General features: G+C 49.6%; 2 protein-coding genes across 3 annotated transcripts; one reads left to right on the top strand and one right to left on the bottom strand.

The window, feature by feature from the left end:
• Positions 1-3: 3 nt before the first annotated feature.
• On the top strand, positions 4-19,902 carry supt6h (SPT6 homolog, histone chaperone and transcription elongation factor). 2 transcript variants are annotated; one of them, XM_056593997.1, is made up of 38 exons: positions 4-325; positions 1,245-1,360; positions 1,444-1,602; positions 2,506-2,579; positions 2,681-2,858; positions 2,984-3,065; positions 3,886-4,120; positions 4,299-4,400; positions 4,510-4,623; positions 4,702-4,791; positions 4,896-5,038; positions 6,568-6,719; positions 7,238-7,348; positions 7,960-8,083; positions 8,468-8,624; positions 8,819-8,973; positions 9,132-9,327; positions 9,636-9,778; positions 10,357-10,474; positions 10,658-10,734; positions 10,835-10,970; positions 11,485-11,622; positions 11,785-11,952; positions 12,058-12,185; positions 12,367-12,574; positions 12,724-12,871; positions 13,288-13,430; positions 13,716-13,856; positions 14,056-14,251; positions 14,465-14,610; positions 15,358-15,450; positions 15,562-15,675; positions 16,120-16,244; positions 16,644-16,756; positions 16,857-16,934; positions 17,020-17,213; positions 17,624-17,865; positions 18,076-19,902. In XM_056593997.1, the coding sequence occupies exons 2-38, from the start codon at positions 1,261-1,263 to the stop codon at positions 18,263-18,265; spliced, it is 5,211 nt and encodes a 1,736-aa protein (XP_056449972.1). In that variant the 5' UTR covers positions 4-325; positions 1,245-1,260; the 3' UTR covers positions 18,266-19,902. The 2 variants fall into 2 exon arrangements, with proteins under 2 accessions (XP_056449972.1, XP_056449973.1); XM_056593998.1 differs by lacking the exon at positions 4-325 and adding an exon at positions 332-923.
• A 355-nt stretch (positions 19,903-20,257) lies between these two features.
• Positions 20,258-25,027, bottom strand: rab34b (RAB34, member RAS oncogene family b). Its single transcript, XM_056593999.1, has 11 exons — positions 24,872-25,027; positions 24,542-24,593; positions 23,690-23,781; positions 23,396-23,461; positions 22,982-23,083; positions 22,731-22,795; positions 22,580-22,631; positions 22,290-22,371; positions 22,093-22,183; positions 21,551-21,658; positions 20,258-21,055 (listed from the first exon to the last, which is right to left on the bottom strand). Exons 2-11 carry the CDS (start codon positions 24,587-24,589, stop codon positions 21,000-21,002), a joined length of 762 nt encoding a protein of 253 aa, XP_056449974.1. The 5' UTR covers positions 24,590-24,593; positions 24,872-25,027; the 3' UTR covers positions 20,258-20,999.
• Positions 25,028-25,304: the final 277 nt, after the last annotated feature.

The raw sequence follows: 25,304 nt of genomic DNA, 5'->3' as shown, positions 1-25,304 counted from the left end.
CTGCAGGAGGCTAGTACACTCAATTTGTGTTCACATGTTTACCACAATTAATATCTTTGTAATAGCGCTCATGTGACAAAATATTTACATAACTAATATATACATTACATTTATCAAGATATTACGAAGACAATTCTCGGAATTTAAGTAATTTAATATTGGACTAGAAGGTGTCACCGCCCCGGCCGTCCAGCAGGGGGGCTTTGTTGTCCTCAGAGAGCTGAATGTCTTCACCTGCATCCCGGTTGTCTTCACGCCATTTTAAAGTTAAAGCATTAAGCGAATGCTCCATAAAAATTGTCGGAATATACTAACAAAACGAAAAGTAAGTTAATTTCCAACCCCACACTGCGTTGGAGACTAGCAGCCGATCGATGTTATGCTAGGCTAACATGTTGTTCTTCCAGGCTAGGCTATCATGTTCTTCCAGGCTAGGCTAACGTGTTGTTCCTCCAGGCTAGGCTAACATGTTGTTCCTCCAGGCTAGGCTTGCATATTGTTCTTCCAGGCTAGGCTAACATGTTGTTCCTCCAGGTTAGGCTAACATGTTGTGCCTCCAGGCTAGGCTAAAATGCTAACAACCGCGCTGCTGTGGTCTCAAGCTCGTTTCAAGGCCTTGTTGACTTTTGATCCAATATATAGTTCACTAATATGTCGGGTTTTAGTCGATTAGTTGATTTGACTGAATAGGATTGTGACTGTATACTTGTTATATACACCGTGGCTCTAATCTAGTGACATAGCAAGGAAAGTGTTGTATGGCTTACAAGGCAGGCAAACTGTTGACACGCTATTGCTAATAAGCTAAGCTAATGGTAGTTTTGTAACTCGATGTATCATAACACTAATGTGTTGTTTATGCCATTTGGTTGGTAATTCTGCTAATTATTATCACGCCGTCTCTCTGGGATATATGCATGCAGGTGATTTCATGCCTCAACATCAGGTTTACGCTCTGCTTCGGTGTCTCTTGGTTCAACTTGACACAATATTTAGTTTTAGTCCCACTCTGTTTTTGTATGGAATGTACTCCTTGTTCTTTACTATCGTAAAATGTATGCTATTCTAAGTCTTTGATATTCTCTGTACACTGGAAGTGAAGTAATGGAGCATGTATTTCCACCTTTTGCCTGCTGGCCTCCACAAGGTCTGCGGAGACCAAAGAGCAAGCTTTCCATTGCACTAATTGTAGTGCTCTTGATAAATGACACTGACAGAGGACGTTTTATTTATTCCATCCACAGGGCAAAGGTCCAAAGTATGTCAGACTTCATTGAGAGTGAAGCTGAAGAGTCAGAGGAGGAGTTGGAAGAAAAAGATCTCAAACCCAAAAAGACCCAGAGGTTTCTGGAAGATGATGGTAAGGTCTTCTGATATTACTTAGTGGGCACACGTGTAAGTGTCTGATGGAGAGTGATCTAATTCATGCCTTTTACCCACCAGATGAGGAGGAAGAGGAGAACACTGAAGATCAGGATGAAAGGGGGAATTTAAGAGGACTCATCGACGATGGAGACGATGAGGAGGAGGAGGAAGCAGGGAGCAAGAGTGGAGCAGGCAGTGATTCGGACGAGGAAGTCAAACATCGACGCAAGAAGCGCAGTAAGTCTGATCTTTGTGGGGCAAAGGGTCATGGCAGGCTCTATGGGTTTAACTCATCCCTCAACAGTTTTTGTACATTTCTTAGCTGTCTAAAATAAGGAAAGATTTTTTGCAAGAAATGGAATGATAACCTTGTTGTTAAGAATACCATTGGAAGCGAGTGAATCATTCTGAACTCTGTACTGGCAATTAGACTTTTATCCCTTTTATCTCAGCCATTTCACTATTTATCTAAGATTCATCATATCAAGATGGCGTGTTTATATGTCTGCAATATACCTAATCACTTACTGACAAAATTCTGCTGTTGGTTAAATAATTGGCATAATTTATTTATAGTTGCTGGTTAAGTTTATGCTATTCTTTGAACGTTGATGTTTCTCGTTTAAGCTGAGCAGCTGAAAGCAAAACAATTCTGTGGGATCCATAAAGTCATCGGTATCTGTTAACCTGTTTCAATAAAACATAGTTAAAAAGCCTTAATATGCTAAATATAAGAGGTGTTGAAAGTCACTGTCATCAGGTTAAAATAAGGTCCTAGAATAGCAGCAACTGGCCATCTGTTTGGTGATGGACTCATCCATTGCTGATTCATGCTAGAACTGTGAAGCACTTCTCTCCAACCCATTTCTGCCATGCTGCTGAATCGGAGTGATCCCAGCTTACATTTTGCAGTTGATGCTCATTTGTTTGCAAGAAATAACGGTCACATAGCTTTATGGTTCCATTGGTGTTTTATAGCAAACAAACGCCATCACTGCAGATAGCCATGTAGCGCACCCCTTTCATACATCTACTGAACAGCATATAGACTTAATTATGAGGACATGCCTAGTCAGAGTCTCATCTCGGACTGTAATACTGATGGATTTTGGATCGAATTGCTCATCTTTCTCCACACAGGCTTTGATGACTATCTGGACGACGACGACCTTGACCTCATTGAGGAGAATTTAGGAGTCAAAGTGAAAAGAAGGGTAAGGAGCTGGATTGCTTTGGTCTTGCTGCGTTACATCTCTATCGCTGTCTTCCCTGGCGGCCCGGCGTCCAGTGTCTCACCAGACACCGTTCTCCACAGAAAAAGAAGTATGAGCGCGTCAAGACGATGGAGGACGACGATGAGGACGACGACGGGAAGGACCTCATCGCCGACGAGATCTTCACGGGGGACGCCGACGGCGACCTCGAGGAAGGGGAGACGGTGGACGTACCTATTCAGCGTCATGAGGACGAAGAGGGAGAGGATGAGGAGTCAGGTGAAGACACAGTCTCTCTAGAGATGGTTTAGTAGAATGTCCTGAACGAGAACAAGCGCGCTAGAGAATGATTTCATGTGTTGATCCCAATGCACTAAAGCCTCTTTCACCGTCCCATGCCACAGACATTGACGATTTCATAGTGGATGACGACGGCCAGCCCATCACTTCTAAGAGGGGCAAAAAATATTCTGGCTTCACGGATGCGTAAGTACTGCAGTTATTAGCACGTTACTGGTGTTCGTGTGCTTTGAAGCTGCCAATGCAAGTAAAATACAGCCTACTTAAACCTCTTCATCAGAAGCGTTAATTAATTCTGATCAGTTAAAAGTATTCCAGTCTGGGCCTGGACAACCTATCGGCGTATTAATATCCATATCCAATATGACGCCATGATATAGCCTACAGGTTAGCATTACAGTAACGCAATTAGCCATGGCACCGATTACATCATTTCAAGCTTTGAATCTTCGATAGTAGGGATGGGTACCGGTATTAAACGTGCCCGGGGCTGGATAATTACCCACCGTAGTATTGATGAGCACTGACCCAGTCAGTAAGTCGAGATTTAGATAGATAGATATAGCTCAAGATAAAGATATCTCAAAACACTACTCAGCGAGGTTCCACTTAAGTCACACCCCTTTGAGTTTAATTGCAATTGTATCACAATTGTATAGGCTACTGACGTGAGCATGTGACGCAAAAACACTATTCTGTGTACCAAAGTATGTGTTTCATTTATTTAATAGTGGAGTAGAATTAACATTCTGGTAGAAAAGGATAATTCAAGTTCTGCACTAAATTTGAGCACAGTAAGGATCTGTACATTAGGCCCTTCAGCTGCATGTAACGATGAGCGTCGGGCAGCCTCGTTCAAACTCTGCTAATGATAGTTCCTCCATTCTCCTTAAGTGCAAATTATCGAGTGCTTGTCACTGAAATACTGCGAGTTAATGTCAAAACTACAGCCACATTGTGAACACATCAAAGCACTTGATTGAGCCTCTTTCCTGTGACCCCACAGCGCCCTCCAGGAAGCCCAGGAGATCTTCGGTGGCGACTTTGACTTTGCCGACTTCGATGCGGACGCGTACGAGCAGGGCGACGAGGAAGAGGAGGACACGGACAAGAGGCAGCCCAAGCGGATGCACGGGAGGAAGAGCATCTTCGAACTGTACGAGCCTAGTGAGCTGGAGAGCAGCCACATGACGGACCAGGACAACGAGATCCGCTCCACAGACATGCCCGAGAGGTTCCAGGTGTGTGTGTGGGGGGGGGAGTTCAGACATTAGATACTTCGATGTTGTCAGGACGTATTGGATAGCTTGCATGTAGAAGTATAGGAGGAGCCTTGGAACATCAGCTTTATTCTAGAGTCACAGCCATACTAGGGCTGAAGGTTTGCCCTCCTTTTGACCTCTTATCCTCTGCTCTCAGCTGAGATCCATCCCCATCAAACCGGCCGAGGACGAGGAGCTAGAAGAGGAAGCCGAGTGGATCTTCAGACACGGATTCTCCACCCTGACCATCTCCATGCAGGTAGGAACTCCTCACTGCCCGACCATCCCCCAACTGTCTCCCCCTCACTGCCCCCTACTGGCTTCCCAACTAAAAGTCTATAATATGTCTCAATGCTCTGTTGATGTAGGAGAGCACAGACTACCTCGACAGGGGGACAACCACAAACTTCAGCAGGAAAGGTCCCAGCACCATCGCCAAGATCAAGGAGGCCCTGAACTTCATGAGGAACCAGCACTTTGAGGTACAGACTCTCGCCCCGCAGGCCTGTGTGCCACGTGTCTTATCCGGACGCGTCATGAGACTGATTCTCTGCTTCTAGGTTCCCTTCATCGCGTTCTACAGGAAGGAGTATGTGGAGCCGGAGCTGAACATCAACGACCTGTGGAAGGTGTGGCAGTGGGACGAGAAGGTACGTGATCCCGACATGACCAGATACCAATCATACGACCAGCAATGTGTTTGTTTGCCACCGATTGAACCTGGCTGCTCAATGACGTGCCCTTTGACCCCTAGTGGACACAGCTGAAGATGCGGAAGCAGAACCTGACCCGCCTGTTCCGGAGGATGCAGTCGTACCAGTACGAGCAGATCTCCGCCGACCCGGACAAACCCCTGGCTGATGGCATCCGCCCCCTGGACACGGCAGACATAGAGAGGTAGGAGTCCATCCGTTATCGAGAGGTAGGCATCCTGTCATCCATTATAGAGAGGTAGGCATCCTGTCATCCGGTATAGAGAGGTAGGCATCCTGCCATCCGGTATAGAGAGGTAGGCATCCTGTCATCCATTATAGAGAGGTAGGCGTCCTGCCATCAGGTATAGAGAGGTAGGCATCCTGCCATCCGGTATAGAGAGGTAGGCATCCTGCCATCCATTATAGAGAGGTAGGCATCCTGCCGTCAGGTATAGAGAGTGAGCGTCCTGCCATCAGGTATAGAGAGGTAGGCATCCTGCCATCCGGTATAGAGAGGTAGGCATCCTGCCGTCAGGTATAGAGAGTGAGCGTCCTGCCGTCAGGTATATAGAGTGAGCGTCCTGCCGTCAGGTATAGAGAGTGAGCGTCCTGCCATCAGGTATAGAGAGTGAGCGTCCTGCCGTCAGGTATAGAGAGTGAGCGTCCTGCCGTCAGGTATAGAGAGTGAGCGTCCTGCCGTCAGGTAAAGAGTGAGCGTCCTGCCGTCAGGTAAAGAGTGAGCGTCCTGCCGTCAGGTAAAGAGTGAGCGTCCTGCCGTCAGGTAAAGAGTGAGCGTCCTGCCGTCAGGTATAGAGAGTGAGCGTCCTGCCGTCAGGTAAAGAGTGAGCGTCCTGCCGTCAGGTAAAGAGTGAGCGTCCTGCCGTCAGGTAAAGAGTGAGCGTCCTGCCGTCAGGTAAAGAGTGAGCGTCCTGCCGTCAGGTATAGAGAGGTAGGCGTCCTGCCGTCAGGTAAAGAGTGTGAGCGTCCTGCCGTCAGGTATAGAGAGGTAGGCATCCTGCCGTCAGGTATAGAGAGTGAGCGTCCTGCCGTCAGGTATATAGAGTGAGCGTCCTGCCGTCAGGTATAGAGAGTGAGCGTCCTGCCGTCAGGTATAGAGAGTGAGCGTCCTGCCGTCAGGTATAGAGAGTGAGCGTCCTGCCGTCAGGTATAGAGAGTGAGCGTCCTGCCGTCAGGTATAGAGAGTGAGCGTCCTGCCGTCAGGTATAGAGAGTGAGCGTCCTGCCGTCAGGTATAGAGAGTGAGCGTCCTGCCGTCAGGTATAGAGAGTGAGCGTCCTGCCGTCAGGTATAGAGTGAGCGTCCTGCCGTCAGGTATAGAGAGTGAGCGTCCTGCCATCCCTCATCTGGGTTGGTTGGTGTCAATTTACATTTTTAATTCACAATGACATGGGGAAATGCTTATTATTATTCTACACAATTGTTTAGACTCGGGGCAGCTACCGTGCTCATGTACTCTTAAAATCTCTCGTATGGAGCCCTGTCTGGGCAGCGGTTTACTGCGGTGTCCGAAAGAACGTTTAGCTTCTCGGACACTTATTGTATAACACCATGTTTCTGTACTTGACCTAAATGTAAATAGTGGAATCGGTGCATCCCTTTCAATCCTCTATTTTCGGCCCCAGTGGTTGAGTTCAGCTGTGTCTTCCATGTTGATGCTGTGGAGGGTTAGGGTGAGGTCAGGTTTTAACAATTCCCCCCCCCCTGTCTGCAGGCTGAAAGATGTCCAGTCGTTGGACGAGCTGAACGACGTGTACAACCACTTCCTGCTCTATTACGGCCGAGACGTCCCCAAGATGCAGAACGCCGCCAAAGTGAGCAAGAGGAAGAAGAAGATGAAGAAGATCATTGAAGTGAACGAGGACGGTGAGGCGCTGGGCCGCGCGCCAATCCCACCCCACTGCTATCGCCGCCATGGCAACAGGAGTGTCGGCATGCCAACACAGTGTAGCTTACACTGAGGCAGTCCTAGCGCTACGCATGGCAGGAAACGGGTCACACCGGAACAGTCCCTTAAAGAGTGTTCCGCTCAGAGCGCTTTTGAAGCAGGGCTGAATTATAGAGAACAGTAAAGATCAACATGACACACGCTCTGCCTCTCACCATTGGTTTAATATCAGAATGTTATCACTTGAGCTTCTCATTGTCTCATCGGAGGACGTTTTTGTTTCTTCTTCTCCCAGCGTCTAATGTTGTATATATTAGACATGTATGCGCAGGCCTCTAACCTGAGGACCAGGAGCTGGTGGAGATTGCATGTTTAGTTAAATGATTCTCTGGTCAGCAGGCCTCCTTGTACAAGATGACACGTGCATGTATGAAGAAATGAGAGCCATGTTTCTGGAAGTGACCGTTACCAACTCTTCTGCCTCCTATTTCCCCAGGCGAGGAAGAGGAGGTGGAGGTGGAGGAAGACGACGAGACCCAGAAAGGACCGGATCTGAAGCTGGCGTCCCGTAGAGACATGTACACCATATGTCAGGGCGTGGGCCTCGGTGAGTCTCCTCTGGAATCGAGGTCCACTAGAAGACAGATCCAACCCAGGCCTTGAAGTCTACAGTTTGGACGCCCTAATCAACCAAGCAGCAGCTATGAGCTGTTGGAAATGGACATGAAAATGTCATTATATTCTCGAAATACAAAGCAACTACATTTGACCCCCTTCATGATCTTGGTGGCTAGTTCGGCCTAATTTCAAGTATTTCCAAAGGTCCCGTTTGTTCTCTTTCAGTTAAGGATTAAGTGCGAATGCGGCCAGACGCTCCTGTGAGGCAGATATTCAATTCCCTGCCTCAATGTGCCGGATCTCACAAGATCTCCAGTTAAACCTACTGACCATTATGGTCGTGTGTCAACAAACAACTGTTTTTTTGACACATGGACGCTGCGGCCATGTTCTTTTCACTCGGTTTCAACCCGTAGGAGTGTACATAAGCAGTTAGTTTGACAGGTACATGGCTGGGTGAGGAAAGCATTTACCCCATTATACCTATAGCCATAATTACCACACGGTAGACTACTACTATCCTGTGGCGTGACATGGTGGTCGCCTAGACTCTCCAAGACTACCGTGGTTACTAACACTTAACTTTCCTCTTTTCTGCAGACGGGTTGGCCAAGAAGTTTGGACTGACTCCAGAGCAGTTTGGGGAGAATCTGAGGGACAGCTACCAGCGGCACGAGACGGAGCAGTTCCCTGCAGAGCCCATGGAGTTGGCCAAGGACTACGTCTGCAGGCAAGACCCCCAGAGACCTCATCCAGAGGAACCACCATCCATACGTTCCTTTCTCTTCATTATCCATCACCCATGACCAATTATCGATGAAAACTGAAATGTATCAAAGGAGGGGAAATCAAGCCAACACTATTTGGCTATATCATTGGTAATACTGTCTGAAGGACTATCTATATTGTTATATGATGATAGCATGATACAGATATGAAGTCTATCGTATTTTGAGGAGTATCTTAACGTGCTGCACATTTGAAACTTAATTAAAGCTTAATGAGCTGTGTAATCAGCCGCTCAAGACCCACAACAACACCACCACCACACGTACACGTCCTGCCTTTGGTCAACGCGGCCCCCAGTCTAAAGGAAGGCCCTCTCCACCTCCAGTCAGTTTAGCACCCCGGAGGCAGTCCTGGAGGGGACCCGCTACATGGTGGCCATGCAGCTGGCCCGGGAACCCCTGGTGAGACACGTGCTCAGGCAGACCTTCCAGGAGCGGGCCAAGGTCAACATCAAACCCACCAAGAAGGGCAAAAAGGTACGCCAGCACGAGGACACATTCCTACGGGATGCTACCTAAAGCTGTGGTCTTTCACATTTCTATAATGAAGTAGTTTTACTTGTATCATCATTAAGTTAAGCATACCGATATGCATATGTATGCACGTGTTAGAGATGATGCCATGCCCACCTCCCCACTCACACCCCTCCCCTCTCCTGCCTCGGGAACAGGAAGTGGACGAGGCCCACTTCGGCTACTCCTTCAAGTACCTGAAGAACAAGCCGGTGAAGGAGCTCAACGGGGAACAGTTCCTCAAGATGTGTCTGGCGGAGGAGGAGGGGCTGCTCACCATAGAGATCTGTATCGACCTGATGGGCATCAAGGGGTACGGTCACGTGAAGAGCGCCCTGCAGACCTCAGGGTCCCAGTAGGCCAGAACCTTGGCCTGTTTATTGACGTAGGACTCTCTCATCTTTGTCTTTATCATTGAGGCGATGATCTCCGAGCCCTGACCGGTTCTCCCTTTGGTTCCCTTCACCCCAGGTTTGCTGGGGACCAGGCCTACTTTGAGGAGATCAAGCAGTTCTACTACAGGGACGAGTTCAGCCACCAGGTGCAGGAGTGGAACAGGCAGCGGACGCTGGCCATCGAGAGGTCCCTCACCCAGTTCCTGTATCCCCAGATGGCCAAGGAGCTGAAGAGCAAGCTGATCGCCGAAGCCAAGGAGAACATCGTCAGGGTAATGGGACGCGATGTCATCACCCACCTCAGAGACCGCAATCCAGAGAACAGCAGCAATTGTTGAGTCATGTTTTATTTGTCATATATATAAATATATATACCTTTTAAATTACATGTCTTAAATAAGGGCTGTTTCACTCTGGACTGAACATTATTGTTGAGCTGAATTCTTTAGTTAGAGTTTCTTATGGAGCACAGAACATACCACTAGTTTATTGCTCTTACTAACTTAACTTTTACTTACTATCGATCAACACATCACCCTGCAGTATACCCACTGTGCAACCTGTCCGTCTGTCCTCCCAGTCTTGCTGCAGGCGTCTCTACAACTGGCTGAAGGTGTCCCCCTACCGGCCGGACCAGCAGGTGGAGGAGGACGATGACGACCTGATGGACGACAACCAGGGGAAAGGCATCCGCGTGCTGGGCGTGGCCTACGCTCCCAGCAGGTAGGTGCCGCTGCTCTGCCCGCTGCCGCCGTACCCTAAAGCTCAGAGTTCATGATGAGGGTGTTGTCCACCGTTCAAATCGAGCAAGGAAACAAGGTCTGAGGTCAAGTGTATTAGTGGTAGGTTTTTAATCTTGTTTGCTTATCATTCCATTGACCAGTGACAAATCTATTAGAATGATTTTCACTGAGATCATTTTGGTAATCCAATGAGCACCCTGAACATAAGGTTATTCTAATAACATGGTATTACTGTGCGTTCAAACCAAAAGCGAAACAAAAGTTCTACCCATGTGCAAAAGTTTGATGATGCAACTTCAAAACACTCAAACAAGTGTTTGGAAGTTGCCATTATAGGCATGAATATCGTTGGAGGAGGAGGGGCTTAACTCTTGTGAACGCCAACGGTTCTCTCCGTTCATCAATTCACAACAACGGTTTTTCCGGTGTAAAATTTTCGTCTTTGCATTGACTTCATGTACTAGTGCCTCGCCTTCAATCTTTGTGTGAACGCCGCTTAAAATGGCAGTGGTTGTCTGCATGATGGTGTCTAAGACGCCTTGGTATTGTGTATTTCAGAGACACGCCAGTCTTCTGCGCGCTGATCAACGGAGAAGGAGAGGTGGTGGACTTCCTGCGCTTGCCCTACTTCATGTCCAGAAGGAACGCTTTCCGGGAAGATGAACGAGAGAAGAAGGTACAAGCCCCTTGGCGCTGAGACTTCCTGACCCACCCTAGTCACGGTGTTTCCCCTTGGTTGATACCTGAAACTGCATCTTATCTGTGGAGCTACTTCCGTCTGAGTTGATATGAACAAACTGGCGAGAGTCTTCGGTTGGCTTTCTTTGGCTTCTAACTCATGTATGTGATTGGTCCTCAGGCGAAGGACATCGAGAACCTCAAGAAGTTTCTGAAGTCCAAGAAGCCTCACGTTGTGGCGGTGGGAGGGGAGAACCGGTGAATATGGATTCCCTTGTGTGTGTGTGTGTGTTGGTTCCCTATAAGCGGCCGTGTTCGTCCAAGGTGCTGAGCACTCTTGTTTCCCCCCCCTCTCCAGGGACGCCCAGATGATCATGGAGGACATCAAGAAGGCGGTCAGCGAGCTGGAGCAGGAGTCGTCTATCCCCCCGGTGGGGGTGGAGCTGGTGGACAACGAGCTGGCCACCCTGTACATGAACAGCAAGAAGTCAGAGGTGCACTCCTGCTTTATATCCGTGGGACTCAACAACCAGACACACTCGGGGTGCAGTGGGTCTGTGTTCCCTCCTAGGGCTGCACATTCACTGGGTGCAGTGGGTCTAGGTCCGTGCTAGGGCTGCACATTCACTGGGTGCAGTGGGTCTAGCTCCGTGCTAGGGCTGCACATTCAATTGCATATTAATCAAAAACAAGGCTTTTGGCTTCGGCAATTAGTTCACCGTGAAAGGTCTGAATGACCACATTACAAAAATGTAAATAAGTACATTGGATGGGGTTGAGTAGGCCTGTTAAAGGCGTAACAGAGCAGCAGTGAGTGCCCTTACAGATCTCAGCTGCGTTCAGAGCGCTACATGTCCATCTGTCTGAGGGATCACTCGGGCTAACTAATGAAGCCGCCTGCCGTGGTGCCAGGTGGGCAATCGGTTAATAATTAACTCTCCCTGTTACTGGGCAGCCCTAGGTCCTGTCTGTCGGGGCTCATTGTAACCATCTCCGTCTCCTCCCCAGGCGGAGTTCAGGGACTACCCCCCCCTACTGCGACAGGCCGTGTCCATCGCCCGCAAGATCCAAGACCCCCTGGTGGAGTACACGCAGGTGTGCAGCAGTGATGATGACATCCTCTGCCTCAAACTGCACCCCCTGCAGGTAAACAGACATTTTGGTGACCATATTATATTTGTTTTGGGTCATGCTGTGCTGATGAGGATGATTCTAAGATGTTGACTACAGCCAAGTTTCATTGCCAATGCCCTTCTTGTTTTAAACCAGGCATTGTGTCTCTGTCTGTCTCTCCCGTCTCTCTCTCAGGAGCAAGTGGTCAAGGAGGAGCTGCTGACCGCCCTGTACTGTGAGTTCATCAACCGGGTGAACGAGGTGGGCGTGGACGTGAACCGGGGCATCTCCCACCCTTACACCCAGAGCCTGGTCCAGTATGTCTGCGGCCTGGGGCCCAGGAAGGGGTCCCAACTCCTCAAGGTACCCCGCCACCAGGGGGGCTGATCCACGCGTGTGAGAGGTGTGTGTTGCGTGGTGACGCTAAATGCCTTGTGTTTTGTGTGTGTGTCGCGTGTGTGTGCACAGATCCTGAAGCAGAACAACACGCGGCTGGAGAACCGCACCCAGCTGGTGACCATGTGTCACATGGGGCCCAAGGTGTTCATCAACTGCGCTGGTTTCATCAAGATCGACACGGCCTCCCTGGGAGACAGGTGTGCTGCTTTAGAGCAACCCTACCGTTCACAACATATTGCTTTAAACCTGCTCCATGTCACCTTCCTACTGCGGCTATTTACTCCTTACACAAATGAACAGGCACAGTGCTGGTCTAGCCAGACACCTGGGAGCCGTGTGTTAATGTTAACCCGGGTTACCGCTAACCCTCCCCCGCAGCACCGACTCGTACATCGAGGTGCTGGACGGCTCGCGGGTCCACCCCGAGACGTACGAGTGGGCGCGCAAGATGGCGGTGGACGCCCTGGAGTACGACGAGTCTGCGGAGGACGCCAACCCGGCCGGAGCCCTGGAGGAGATCCTGGAGAACCCGGAGCGCCTCAAGGACCTGGACCTGGACGCCTTCGCCGAGGAGCTGGAGAGACAGGTGGGTGGGGCGCCCCCCCCTCCCCCCCCCCCCTCCCTCAGGTCGACACCGCCGCTTCAACCCCGGCCTGAGGAGGAGTCACACAGCTTAGCGTTCCCAAAGCCTGTGTGGCTAATGGAACGCACACCGTTCTCTCATTGTGTCCGCAGGGCTACGGTAACAAGGGCATCACGCTGTACGACATCCGCGCCGAGCTCAGCTGTCGCTACAAGGACCTGCGTGTTCAATACAGGGCGCCCAACACGGAGGAGGTGTTCAACCTGCTCACCAAGGAGACGCCAGAGACCTTCTACATAGGTACGACCGCTCTACCCTGGGTGCAGTCGGAACCTCCGGGGGAGACGGCACAGAGGGGCCCGGTTAACCCGGGGCTGTCTTTACACGGATATGGTAGCTGAAGAGAAAGTTCCCTAAGGATGAGGCTTTTGTCACAAGTGTATTACTAATATGGCCAGTCAACACTGTGTTCATATGAAACTTTTACAGAAGCTTTTCTCGCCTTTTCTCGCGGTTTGGGCGCTCTGCTTTGTTGCTCTTAATGATAAATTACTGGATAACAGATCCTCACGTCCACATGATGGGTCAAACAAATATGAAGCAAAGTTGACAGAGTTGAGGACGTCTCATTTGTGAGACTACGAACAACCTTACGCAACCTATTGTGTTTTCCCAAAGTCCTGATTCAGGGCGCGTTAACCTCTCGCTCCCTTCAGGTAAACTGATCACCAGTTGTGTGACGGGCATCGCTCACCGGCGCCCCCAGGGGGAGAGTTACGACCAGGCCATCAGGAACGACGCCACGGGCCTGTGGCAGTGTCCCTTCTGCCAGCAGGACAACTTCCCGGAGCTCAGTGAGGTGAGCCATTCCACCACTATCAGTTGATGCTGCTTCCTCTTCCCTGTTTGTTTGCTATATTGGGTTTATGGGGGTTTCTGGGTATGTAGGTGTTAATAAAGCTTGTTTTGACTGTAGGTGTTCAATAAAGCTTGTTCTGAATTTAGCTGTTAATAAAGCTTGTTTGAATGCAGGTGTTAAATAAAGCTTGTTCTGAATGCAGGTGTTAATAAAGCTTGTTCGGAATGAAGGTGTTAATAAAGCTTGTTCGGAATGACGGTGCTAATAAAGCTTGTTTGAATGCAGGTGTGGAACCACTTTGACAGCGGCTCGTGTCCGGGCCAGGCCATCGGGGTGCGCAGCCGTCTGGATAACGGGGTGCAGGGCTTCATCCCCACAAAGTTCCTCAGTGACAAGGTGGTCAAACACCCTGAGGAGAGAGTCACGGTGAGACAGACAGACACACACACACGCACGCGCGCGCGCGCACACACACAGGTGTTCATAGACACACTCGTATAATACCCCTTGTTACCTTGGTTGATTTGTGTCTCTTAAGTGCATATAGGGTGACTATGTTCTTACAACATAGCTCAGCCTTCGGCCGTTCTGTAGTTTAACCACCATTGCCCCCTCATGGCCACAGGTGGGAATGACGGTACATGTCCGCATCATGAAGATCGACATCGAGAAGTTCAGCGTGGACCTGACCTGCCGCACCTCCGACCTTGCGGACAAGGGCAACGAGTGGAAGCTCCCGAAGGACAGCTACTACGACTTCGACACGGAGACGGAGGACCACAAACACGAAGAGGACCTCAAGAAGAAGCAGCAGAGGACGCGTAAGTACCGAGACGCACAGAAACACACTGGGCTCCAGGACATAGACACATGCCTACCAACACACATAAACCTACAGTCATATATCTATATTCATTAATATTGCACAAAGAAAATGGCAGAAATGAGAGTGAGGGATGGAGAGAGAGAAAGACGGGAGGCAGGATGAGGGGGGAGGATGACATGAGGAGAGACGCCTATTTCTCTCTCTGCAGCCTACATCAAGCGTGTGATCGCCCACCCAAGCTTCCACAACATCAGCTTCAAGCAGGCGGAGAAGATGATGGAGTCCCTGGACCAGGGAGACCTGGTCATCCGGCCCAGCAGCAAGGGGGAGAACCACCTCACGGTCACCTGGAAGGTACTCCAACACACCTGGATGAAGACACTGCACATACGCTACTCAAGCTGAATGAAGAACAAATATTACAACATATGTCTATTGAAGACATTTTTAAAACTTAAAATGTCCATCCCTCCATTCAGAGGTTGGGGCAGTTGTACCATTTTTACAGCCTGTGCGTTTGTTCTGATAGAGCCCACAGTCTGTTCTGATAGAGCCCACAGTCTGTTCTGATGGAGCCCACAGTCTGTTCTGATGGAGCCCACAGTCTGTTCTGATAGAGCCCACAGTCTGTTCTGATGGAGCCCACAGTCTGTTCTGATGGAGCCCACAGTCTGTTCTGATAGAGCCCACAGTCTGTTCTGATGGAGCCCACAGTCTGTTCTGATCGAGCCCACAGTCTGTTCTGATAGAGCCCACAGTCTGTTCTGATAGAGCCCACAGTCTGTTCTGATAGAGCCCACAGTCTGTTCTGATAGAGCCCACAGTCTGTTCTGATAGAGCCCACAGTCTGTTCTGATAGAGCCCACAGTCTGTTCTGATAGAGCCCACAGTCTGTTCTGATAGAGCCCACGGTCTGTTCTGATAGAGCCATTGGTCTGTTCTGATAGAGCCAATAGTCTGTTCTGATAGAGCCCACAGTCTGTTCTGATAGAGCCCACAGTCTGTTCTGATAGAGCCCACAGTCTGTTCTGATAGAGCCCACAGTCTGTTCTGATAGAGCCCACAGTCTGTCAATGTTCTTAACACAGGTTTGTTCTGCAGGTGGCGGAGGGTATCTACCAGCACGTTGACGTGCGGGAGGAGGGCAAGGAGAACGTGTTCAGTCTGGGACACACCCTGTGGATCGGCACCGAGGTCCGCGTCGCTGAGTCCCATCTTGTCTTCCTTTTTCATTTTTAAATAGCGTTTTTGAAAGCCTTCCTCGTGACTGTCTTGTCCTGACTGAGGCTCTGGTTGATCCCGCAGGAGTTTGAGGACCTGGATGAGATCACGGCGCGCTTCATCCAGCCCATGGCGGCGTTCGCCAGGGACCTGCTGGGACACAAGTACTTCCACGAGTGCCACGGCGGAGACAGGAAGGTAGGCTGGCTCTTCTATGGACGAGGGAACACAAGGGAAAGGCCTTGCTTAAATAAAGGAATAAAGAAATTAAATCAGAAAGTCTCTTGAGATTAAAGGTGGTCTCTCCAAAGGAGCCCAAACCACTCTAAGCGTCTCTCCTGGCTTCACTTAAATATCAATCAGAATAACATTTAGTGGTAAAGATTCTGCCCGGGATTCTTCAGCCGGAGTGAGCTCTCACCACGAATTAAACGTACAACAAAGTCATTTTTACCAATTGTAATTTTCCTTTTCTGCTGTTATTGGAGTATCAGGATCCAAGTGAAACATGAAGCCATGTTGAGACACAGCCGCATAAAGGAAGGCTGTAATGAGTCCTGAGGCCAGCGAGTTCCGAGTTGTTTCACCCTGCTTCAGTCTTACTTTAGTGTTTTTCCTTCCTCTGTCCCGGGGCCGTCCCAGAAAATGGAGGAGATGCTGGTGAAGACCAAGAGGGAGAAGCCCACCTTCATCCCCTACTTCATCTCGGCCTGCAGGGACCTGCCCGGGAAGTTCATCCTGGGCTACCAGCCCAGAGGCAAGCCTCGGTGGGTGACCACACACGCCAGCTCTGGGCTCCCACAGGGGTCCGCCGGGCCGGTCCCACCTTCTGTTGAACTTTGTGTGCACACAGCCTCTCACCCCAGAGAAGGTGACCTTTGACCGGGGCGGGGCTGGGACTGTGTTCTCCAAATGGAAACGATGAAGTCAACGGCGCCCCCTTGCTAGGCTTTGAGGGGATCTAGCGGGCACCATGTTTCACAACATGATCTGTAGAAGTCCCTCATGTGTTAGCCTCATGTGTTAGCTGAGAGGGGGGCTAACACATGAAGGGCTCCCCCACTTAAGGGGGAGCCCTTAAGTGGGGGGGAGCCCTTAGGTGGGGGGGAGGTGGGTGCCCTGAGGTGGGTGCCCTTCCTGACGGTGCTGATGTTCCCGTTCAACAGGGTGGAGTACGTGAGCCTCAGTCCGGACGGCTTCCGCTATCGCTCGCAGATGTTCACCTCGGTCAACGGCCTGTTCCGCTGGTTCAAGGACCACTACCAGGAGCCCATCCCCGGTAGGTCTCCACCGCTGCGCCCCCCTCCCCCCCCCCCCCTCCTTGGACCCCCAGGGTCTCCGCCGTCTTGACTCTTTGTCCTTCTCCTCTGTCCCTCAAGGCATCACCCCTAGCAACAGCAGCAGGACCAGGACGCCCGTATCGCTCAATGCTACGCCGGCAAACATCAATATCGCAGGTTGATAAGGCACACACGCACGCACTTTCACTTTCGCACACAGTGTGTGCAAGTGTCTGGACTCACCCTCCCTCTCCTCGTCCAGACCTGGCGCGAGCGGTCAACTCCCTGCCCCGCAACATGACCTCCCAGATGTTCAACGCCATCTCCGCGGTGACGGGACAGGGCCAGAACGCCAACAGCACGCCGGCCCAGTGGGGGTCCAGCCAGTACAACTACAGCGGGGGCGGCGGCGGGGGCAGCACCGGCGGCGGAGGGGGCAGCTCCTCGGCCTATCACGTGAGTGCCGCCCCGGGTCCACCGTGAAGGAAGCGGGTAGACTGGAGGCCCCCTGCTAACCGGACCGTGTGCCTGGTCCTGGGGGGCTGCTGGTAGTCTGCTGCTAACAGGCGTTGGGTTGAGCTAGTCCATGTTGGAGGGGGCGGCCGGCCCTTGGATCACAGTTTAAAGTTCCACTTTAAAAGTACACAATCAGGTTGTCCATTAATAATACTGAAGAGGAACACTTTGAGTTGGAAAGGATGTGGGGGGGGGGGGGGGGGGGGGGGGGGACGACAGAAAGTAATTTCAGTATTAATCAGTCTTCAGGCCGTCGCAGATGGACAATATGATTGGTGCTTTGTATGATATCTAAATGGACCATTATCTCTACCTCACTGTCTCTGTCTTCTCCCCCCCCCCCCTCTCAGGTGTTTGCCACGCCCCAGCAGCCCATGGCGACGCCCATGATGACGCCCAGTTACTCGTACACGACGCCCAGCCAGCAGGCGCTGGGCACGCCCCAGTACCCGGGCTCCACGCCCCAGTCGTCCCACGGCCACTCCTCGCACCACGCCCACCACAGCGGGGCCCCGGGGCCGCCCGCGTCCGGCACGCCCACGTCCTCCAGCTCGTCCCGCGGCCGCACGCCACAGCAGCAGCCGCAGCCTAAGTACGTCGCCGCGGAAACCTCAAGGTTCACTGGCTCTGGGGGGGGGGGGGGGGGGGATGTCTCGGATGGTACTGAATAGTGCTCCTCGTGTCGAGGTCTGGTTAGACTGTAAACCTCAGAGTATGGCCAGCAGGGGGCGCCACCGCCATGCCTCCAGGCCCCGTCTGTGTGTGTGACTGCAGGCCTAACCTCCTCCATGTGATCCTGCAGGTCCGGGGGCAGCAGCTCGGCCGTGGACTGGGGCAAGATGGCCGAGCAGTGGCTGAAGGAGAAGGAGGCGGAGGGGAGGAAGAAGACGCCGCGCATGACCCCCCGACCCTCGCCCAGCCCCATGATCGAGAGCACGCCCATGTCCATCGCCGGCGACGCCACGCCCCTCCTGGACGAGATGGACCGATAGGGCAGGGAGGGGGGCCTCACATACCCCCCCCCCCCCTTCATTTCTTTTTTTTTAAACTCCACCCTCTCCCCTCATACGGACACTCCTCCCTGGCCCTTGCTCCTCGTCGACCTCATGCTCCCACTCCTCGTTCGTCCAGCGGCCAGACTTCCTGTGTGTTTGTGTGCGGGGGGTTGTGTCTGGCTGTATTCAAAAAGAAACTGTTTATCCGGTCTCCCGGCTGCCTGTTTAATTTCGTCAGGACTGTATTTTACTCGTAACGTCGATCCCTCGCCCCAGAGAGACGGGCTGAAGTGACTGATGGCTGTGACGGCGGGCTGCTGCTAGGCCGCCCAGCAGCGGGGGCGCTTCCCTTTCTTAGCTGCAGGGTTTCCCTGTTGCCTTGTTGTCTTTTGTTGAATGGCGGTCCGGTTCCAGGCCGCGCCCCTCAGGCCACATCCCTCAGGCCACGCCCCTCGGGCGACACCCCTCAGGCCACATCCCTCAAAGATCCTAAACCCTTTGTGATTGGTGGATTATTTTTGGAGGACGGTTTTTGTACGGCTTGCCTCTGAAGTTAATAAAGAGGATCAAGTGCGGCGAGTTGAAAGCCTTCTGTTTGATTCAAACTGATGGTCTCTTTCAAGGCCAGATTAGCAGAGTATTTCATGAGAGCAGTAGCCCATGCTAAATGCTGCCCACCCAGAAGTTCTTCTGGCCCTCGGTCTGGGAACGTGTTGTCACACCCTGTGTGACCCTCAACACAACCTTTTGAAATGTGTGCTATTGATGCTGAATGTGGATCTACATTTATTTTCAGCCTCATCCCTGTGAGACATCCCATAATATGGAATGTTGCTTTTCAGTTGTGGTCTCTCCACAAAATAGCAGGCGTTTTACCCTCCTAAACAAACATGAACTATTTTTGGTCCTCAGTCATGCTAAAGACACCTTACTCGGTTGTAATTATGTTATTTTGTCCATTGTAGAGTACAGGGTCTTAATGGGAGCGAGGGGGGGGAGGGAGGGTCATGAATCCAGTGTTGATAAGGTCCAGGGCGACGCTCTGACCCGGATGGGAACCCAATGGACAAAGAAAACTAAATGTTGTGGTTGTATCATGATGGGCTTTATTGGACCGTGGGTTTAGTATCAGGGTTACTACATTATCCTCGTATTATACTTCTATTATACGTTTAGTTGACTTGTTAATTTTTAAATATTGCTTTGAGAAAAGCTGAATCCACTTTGACCTAAAGGACCTGCGCATTTCTTCCCAAGGCTCCGATCCGTTCTGGTTTGAAGAGAAACGAAATGTGAAGGAGGAATGATGTCTGGGGCTGAAACACTGCTGAGGACCTTTCTACACAAACCCTTTAATAAAAGTGTTACTACCTACCCCTCTGAGGCTTGTTGCTCTTATTGTTCTCAGGCTTTGGTTCTGACCTTGATTCTCAGCAGACCGACGGTCATGGTAGTACCAACACCGGCTCTGGATGGCTCTGCTGCTCTCTGTCCTCAGACCACCTGGACCCTGGTACCTCAGAATAGCAGACCCATGAGTGGTGCCTCAGAGTAGCAGACACAGGATTGGTGCTACTAATTGCACTTCCAAATGAATCAATACAAACAAAACATTTATTTGACACTAAATTGACCTTGTATATGACCGTAAGGGCTATACGGTTCTTCAACACATGTAAAATCTTGGACTTATTCTAAGGTGACACATCTTAAGTTTGATAGACTAACCTCGAAAGCCCTTGGTGAGAGATGTCCAGCTAGGACCATTGTGTATATACACAGCTATAGCAGTGACGGCATGGATCTGGCCCCGCTGACTGAAGGCTAACAGACGATGCCGGGAGAGACTCAGTGGCAGGTCAACTTGCTGTCCTTTTTCAATTACATACAATTCTCAACACGGGTCGATCAATAGGTAAGTAATCATGTGGGTCATTTAATATTAACAAAGATTCATGAACACTAGAAAAAAAATAAAACTTTCAAGTCGAATAAGTATCCATCTTTTATTTCTCCACATTTGAAAACCGTGGTGACATAGAACACAACCAGGTGCAAAGATTAGAAAATTAGCATTGAAATGTATGAGGCTGGCGTTTCAAACAATCAAGCTCCCCGATGAGCCTGAGGTGCAGACAGCAGAAGGCCAATAAGACCACTGTGTGGTCCCCTGTTAGCCCTGCCCCGGACAGTCCCTCCATCTGTGGTGTCATTTGCGCGGAGTGCTGGGAGGTGGAATGTGTGACAGGTCACGGGAGTCTGTGTGTGCGTCCGATTAGCAGCACTCACATGACAGGACACAGAGGAGAAGGAGCAGCGGAGGACAACAGAAAGGCCAATGGGTGGACTCGTCCCATTTCTGAACGACGGTTGGATGGATGGGAATGTGCCACCAACACACTGAATGCTATTGTCCTTGTTTTTAATCTGTCCACATGGATATCGGTTTTCCCATGTGAAGCTGGACATACACAACTATCTGACCTGTTACGGGTTGGACATACACAACTATCTGACCTGTTACGGGCTGGACACTCACAAATATCTGACCTGTTACGGGTTGGACACACACAAATATCGGACCTGTTACTGGTTGGACATACACAACGTCCTCACACACAAACTAGCATCCCAATGAAGTGCTGGTCGGGTCTATCAAGCTTCCTGATGCTCATCAGTCAGGCATGTAGTTCCTCACGATGCCGTCCAATCCGTGGTCCTGCTGGGGTCATCAGCAGCATCTGCTCTTGGGCCGTTTGTGTCTGTCCTCTGTGCTCTCAGTCAGTTCTGTAAACACGTAACGCTCTCCATTAAGCAAGTCGTGATATCTCACGAGGAGCAACTCAGAGGGGGCCTTCAATAGCTCAACTCGCAATTTTATGAACACAATAAATACAAAATATACTCTCTCTCTCTGAGAGTGAGAGAGAGAGTATATTTTGTATTTATTGTATTCATAAAATATATAGTATATATATATATTAAGGACATTTTATACTTACAAAAATTACAATCAGAAACGGTTGAATTTGTTTATCTTATCTTACTTTATTTACATTTTGTGTTATTCAATGTAGTGATGTTTCCTCTAACTGATAGATGCATAAACATAATATCAATATATATATAGAAACAATATATCAGAAACAAGATATTCAAACCCTCTTCATAAATGTACATTTTAGTGTGTAAATAACAGAAAAAAGGGATTATTCTTACAATATTGAGCTTCATATGACCCTTTGACTTCCCGATAATGGCGTGTGTTGGTGCTAAACTCACTGATGATGTCACTGCTCTGTCGGGCGCCGCTTCTCTCCAGCTCCGCCAGAACGTTCGCCTCGAAGGTCAGCGAGGCCATGCGGAAGAAGAAGTTCTTGACGCCGTCCCCTGCCGAGAGATGAGAGGTCCTCACACAACAGTTCGCCGAGATATGGACATTGGGTTTGGAAGATCTTAGTCTTATGTGTCTTCACAAACCCAGGGAGCTCATTCCACTCATTCAGTTGTTGAAACATCTCAACATCCGTCCTTGTCATGTATGGAATATATGTTAGCAGGATGGTCGAGGAGATGACCCAGAGCAGATTAGGATCCAGGTCTGGGATCCTTTATAACATCCTGCCTTCATACATATACTTGAACACTTAATGTGGAACCAATAAACAATATTTCAACCTACTTTCCTTATTGCTCATCAGCATGCTATACAATCAACTGCCTCATAGAGGCCAATATATTTTCCATTCGTACGCAGAAAGCACAGCGGGGGGGAGGGGGGGCTTTTGAGTGTTTTGTTGGAGGCCTGGGGGACCAGTGTGTACCTGACTTGGCGGACACGGCCCAGTACTCTGCTTTGAGCTCCTCAGACAGCCTCACGGCCTCCCGCTCCATGTCCTCCTGCTGTCCGGCGGACTGTGGAGGGACGGCGCTGTGGTCACTGTGGTCTGAACCTCATGATTGTGTGATGATTCTGTTGTGTGACGACTCGGGCTACGGGGGGGGGGGGGGGGAAACTCACGCTCATGTCCTTCTTGGTGCCCACGAGGAACAGCAGCACGCTGGACGGATCGTTCTCCTTCATGGCGTCTTCCAGCCACTGTCTGAACACACACAAACACACACACGCGCATACACACACATGCACACACGCACCCATACAGGTACACACACAACCACATGACCACACGCACAAGCACACAGATACACACACACACACACACATGCTATAAACAGGTACACATTGGATATGTAGACCTGACTAAAGAGTCTACGGTTGTGTTTCACCGAGTCACGTGACACAGGGCCTACCTGGCATGGGCTAACGATTCAACGCTGCTCAAGTCAAACACCACGATGATGGCTGGAGAAAGGGAAATGGAGACGTGAGTCACGTGACAGAATCCTGTGACAGGGGGGCACTACAACGTCGAGAGACGGATCATTTCATCTGTCCGCGTACCTTGTGCACCTCTGTAATAGGTGGAGGCGATGCATTTGAACCTCTCCTGCCCGGCTGTGTCCCATCTGGAACAGAGGCGACCCGTTACCGTGGAAACAGGAGAAGAGCGGAGGTCCGACCACAGGGACTCTGGCTCATGCAAATATATTAGGTTGCATTTTTCCTTGCGCAACTTCCATTTGCTCGCCGTATGAAGCTGTGTATCAGAGTGTGTGAAGGCGATTCAGATAATCGGAGATCCTCCTACTCACATCTGCAGGCTGAAGGGGACCCCGAGCACCTCAAAGCGCTCCATCTCAAAGTCCACCCCGATCGTGGCTTTGTAGTTCTTCTCGAAGGCCTCCTTGCAGAACCTTGAGCCAACATCAAGGGTCAAGGGGAAAACAATCTCAGCACACACACAACGCAGCCGATGTCGGCGATGGAGAGAAGTACATTCACTGATCAAACTGTACAACGTTATAGGCACAGATCCTTTAGGTTAAGGTTAGGCACAGATACATTAGGCTTAGGGTAAGGCACAGATCCTTTAGGGTTAAGGTTAGGCACAGATACATTAGGGTTAGGGAACCAAGAACGGGTTAAGGTTAGATAATACAGAACAGATTAGGATAAAAAATTTAATTGGATAAAATGACAGCTTTATAAGAAGATTGTTAATTTACCTGCTGATGAAACAAGTCTTTCCAACAGATACATCTCCCACTACAATCACCTTGGCGATGTTGAAGCTAAAATAACCCGAAGAAGATACTATTAAACACATGCGTGTTGCTTGCAGTTTGTGTGTGTGTGTGTGTGTGTGTGTGTGTGTGTGTGTGTGTGTGTGTGTGTGTGTGTGTGTGTGTGTGTGTGTGTGTGTGTGTGTGTGTGTGTGTGTGTGTGTGTGTGTGTGTGTGTGTGTGTGTGTGTGTGTGTGTGTGTGTGTGTCAGGTTTAAAGTATGCAGCTTGATCTCACCGCACTGCACTGCTTTTGTTTGTTTGGCAGAAGGTCTTGACTGCTGGATGGAAATCTTCCTTGGTGTGAAGAGCCGCTGCATGGCTAAAACACTGAGAGAGAGAGAGAGAGAGAGAGAGAGAGAGAGAGAGAGAGAGAGAGAGAGAGAGAGAGAGAGAGAGAGAGAGAGAGAGAGAGAGAGAGAGAGAGAGAGAGAGAGAGAGAGAGAGAGAGAGAGAGAGAGAGAGAGAGAGAACACAAATTACCTTCCGTCACACGGCTCATGAACTAGCCACTGAATGGTTGATGGTTTTGTCCCTCTATCCTCAACTGGTCTGAGAACAGCTGGTGGGGAAAGTGTGCACATGTGTTTGAGGCATTCGTTCTAAAGTCCAGTGGCCAAGAAAGTAGAACATAGAAAGGCTGTTTGTGAGTTGGTATTCAATGGAAGATACATGACCTTTGAAACAATGAAAAACAAGGATGAAGTGGAGAGGTCAAACAGCTAAACTCAATGCAGACACATTTCAATATTTGTATTATGAGAAACTTGCAGGATATGATTAAATGGGTTTTTAGGCTACATGTTGGCCATCCCTAGTCACCTGATGAGTCTCTTACAGTTGACTTGGCTTTTGATGTGGTGTTTGCTGTACATTGCTGTACAAATATCAACGTACATACGATCAGAGAAAATACATTATTTAATATTTTATTATATGAAGAAATGTGTGTGTGTGTGTGTGTGTGTGTGTGTGTGTGTGTGTGTGTGTGTGTGTGTGTGTGTGTGTGTGTGTGTGTGTGTGTGTGTGTGTGTGTGTGTGTGTGTGTGTGTGTGTGTGTGTGTGTGTGTGTGTGTGGCATGTATTTTACCTTAGGGAGACGGTGAATGACCCGATCCTTCTTCACTGGTGGCAACATGTTCCTGTTGGGGTGAGGGTTAATGTCCTTAAGGGTTAGGGTTAGGTTTAGGGTAAATTTTCATAAAGGATTCGGGTTGATTGTCTTAAAAACTGTGCTTGTTTAAAATCACGACCACATCTCAACATTTGTGCTGTTTAATCTGAGAAGTTACAACAAAACAGTAGAAGATGTAAATCTATTGCCCTGCTTTTTTAGTTCATATAAGAATTTAGCCAACTGGCAAATCATTGTGTAAGTTAAATGAATATTGAAAAATTTAACAGATTAAACATTATTTACCTGAACCGTTGATGTTCAGATTGTGGAACCCAAAGAAATGCTCTAACAACTATCAAACATATCTCCAGCTATTCCATAATATCTTGAAGACATCCGAAAACGAATAGATCTCCTAACATCCTCATGACAAGACAGACCAGTCAATGTCCCGACCTCTTCCCCTGGATAACTTCATCCCATGGATAGTCAGTCACGTTGGCCAACAAACTGTAAATAAAAGGTCAAACAGCGCCCCGCTGCGGGGGACTTGACAAACAACCCCAGTCCTCCATGAATGTTTTCTGTAAACTATAAATGTAATATTCTGTATAATTTCCCTTTTTATAAACCAATATAGACACATTAAATATATCACATAATATAATATTATTTGATATTATATTATATCATATTATATCAGTTCAGTTAAGTTCAGGAAATGCTTCGCGTGTCG

Source organism: Gadus chalcogrammus, chromosome 7 (assembly GCF_026213295.1).
Source record: "Gadus chalcogrammus isolate NIFS_2021 chromosome 7, NIFS_Gcha_1.0, whole genome shotgun sequence".
NCBI lineage: Eukaryota > Metazoa > Chordata > Actinopteri > Gadiformes > Gadidae > Gadus > Gadus chalcogrammus.
Note: the sequence above shows the minus strand (reverse complement) of the source record. Positions and strands in the feature narration are given on the sequence as shown.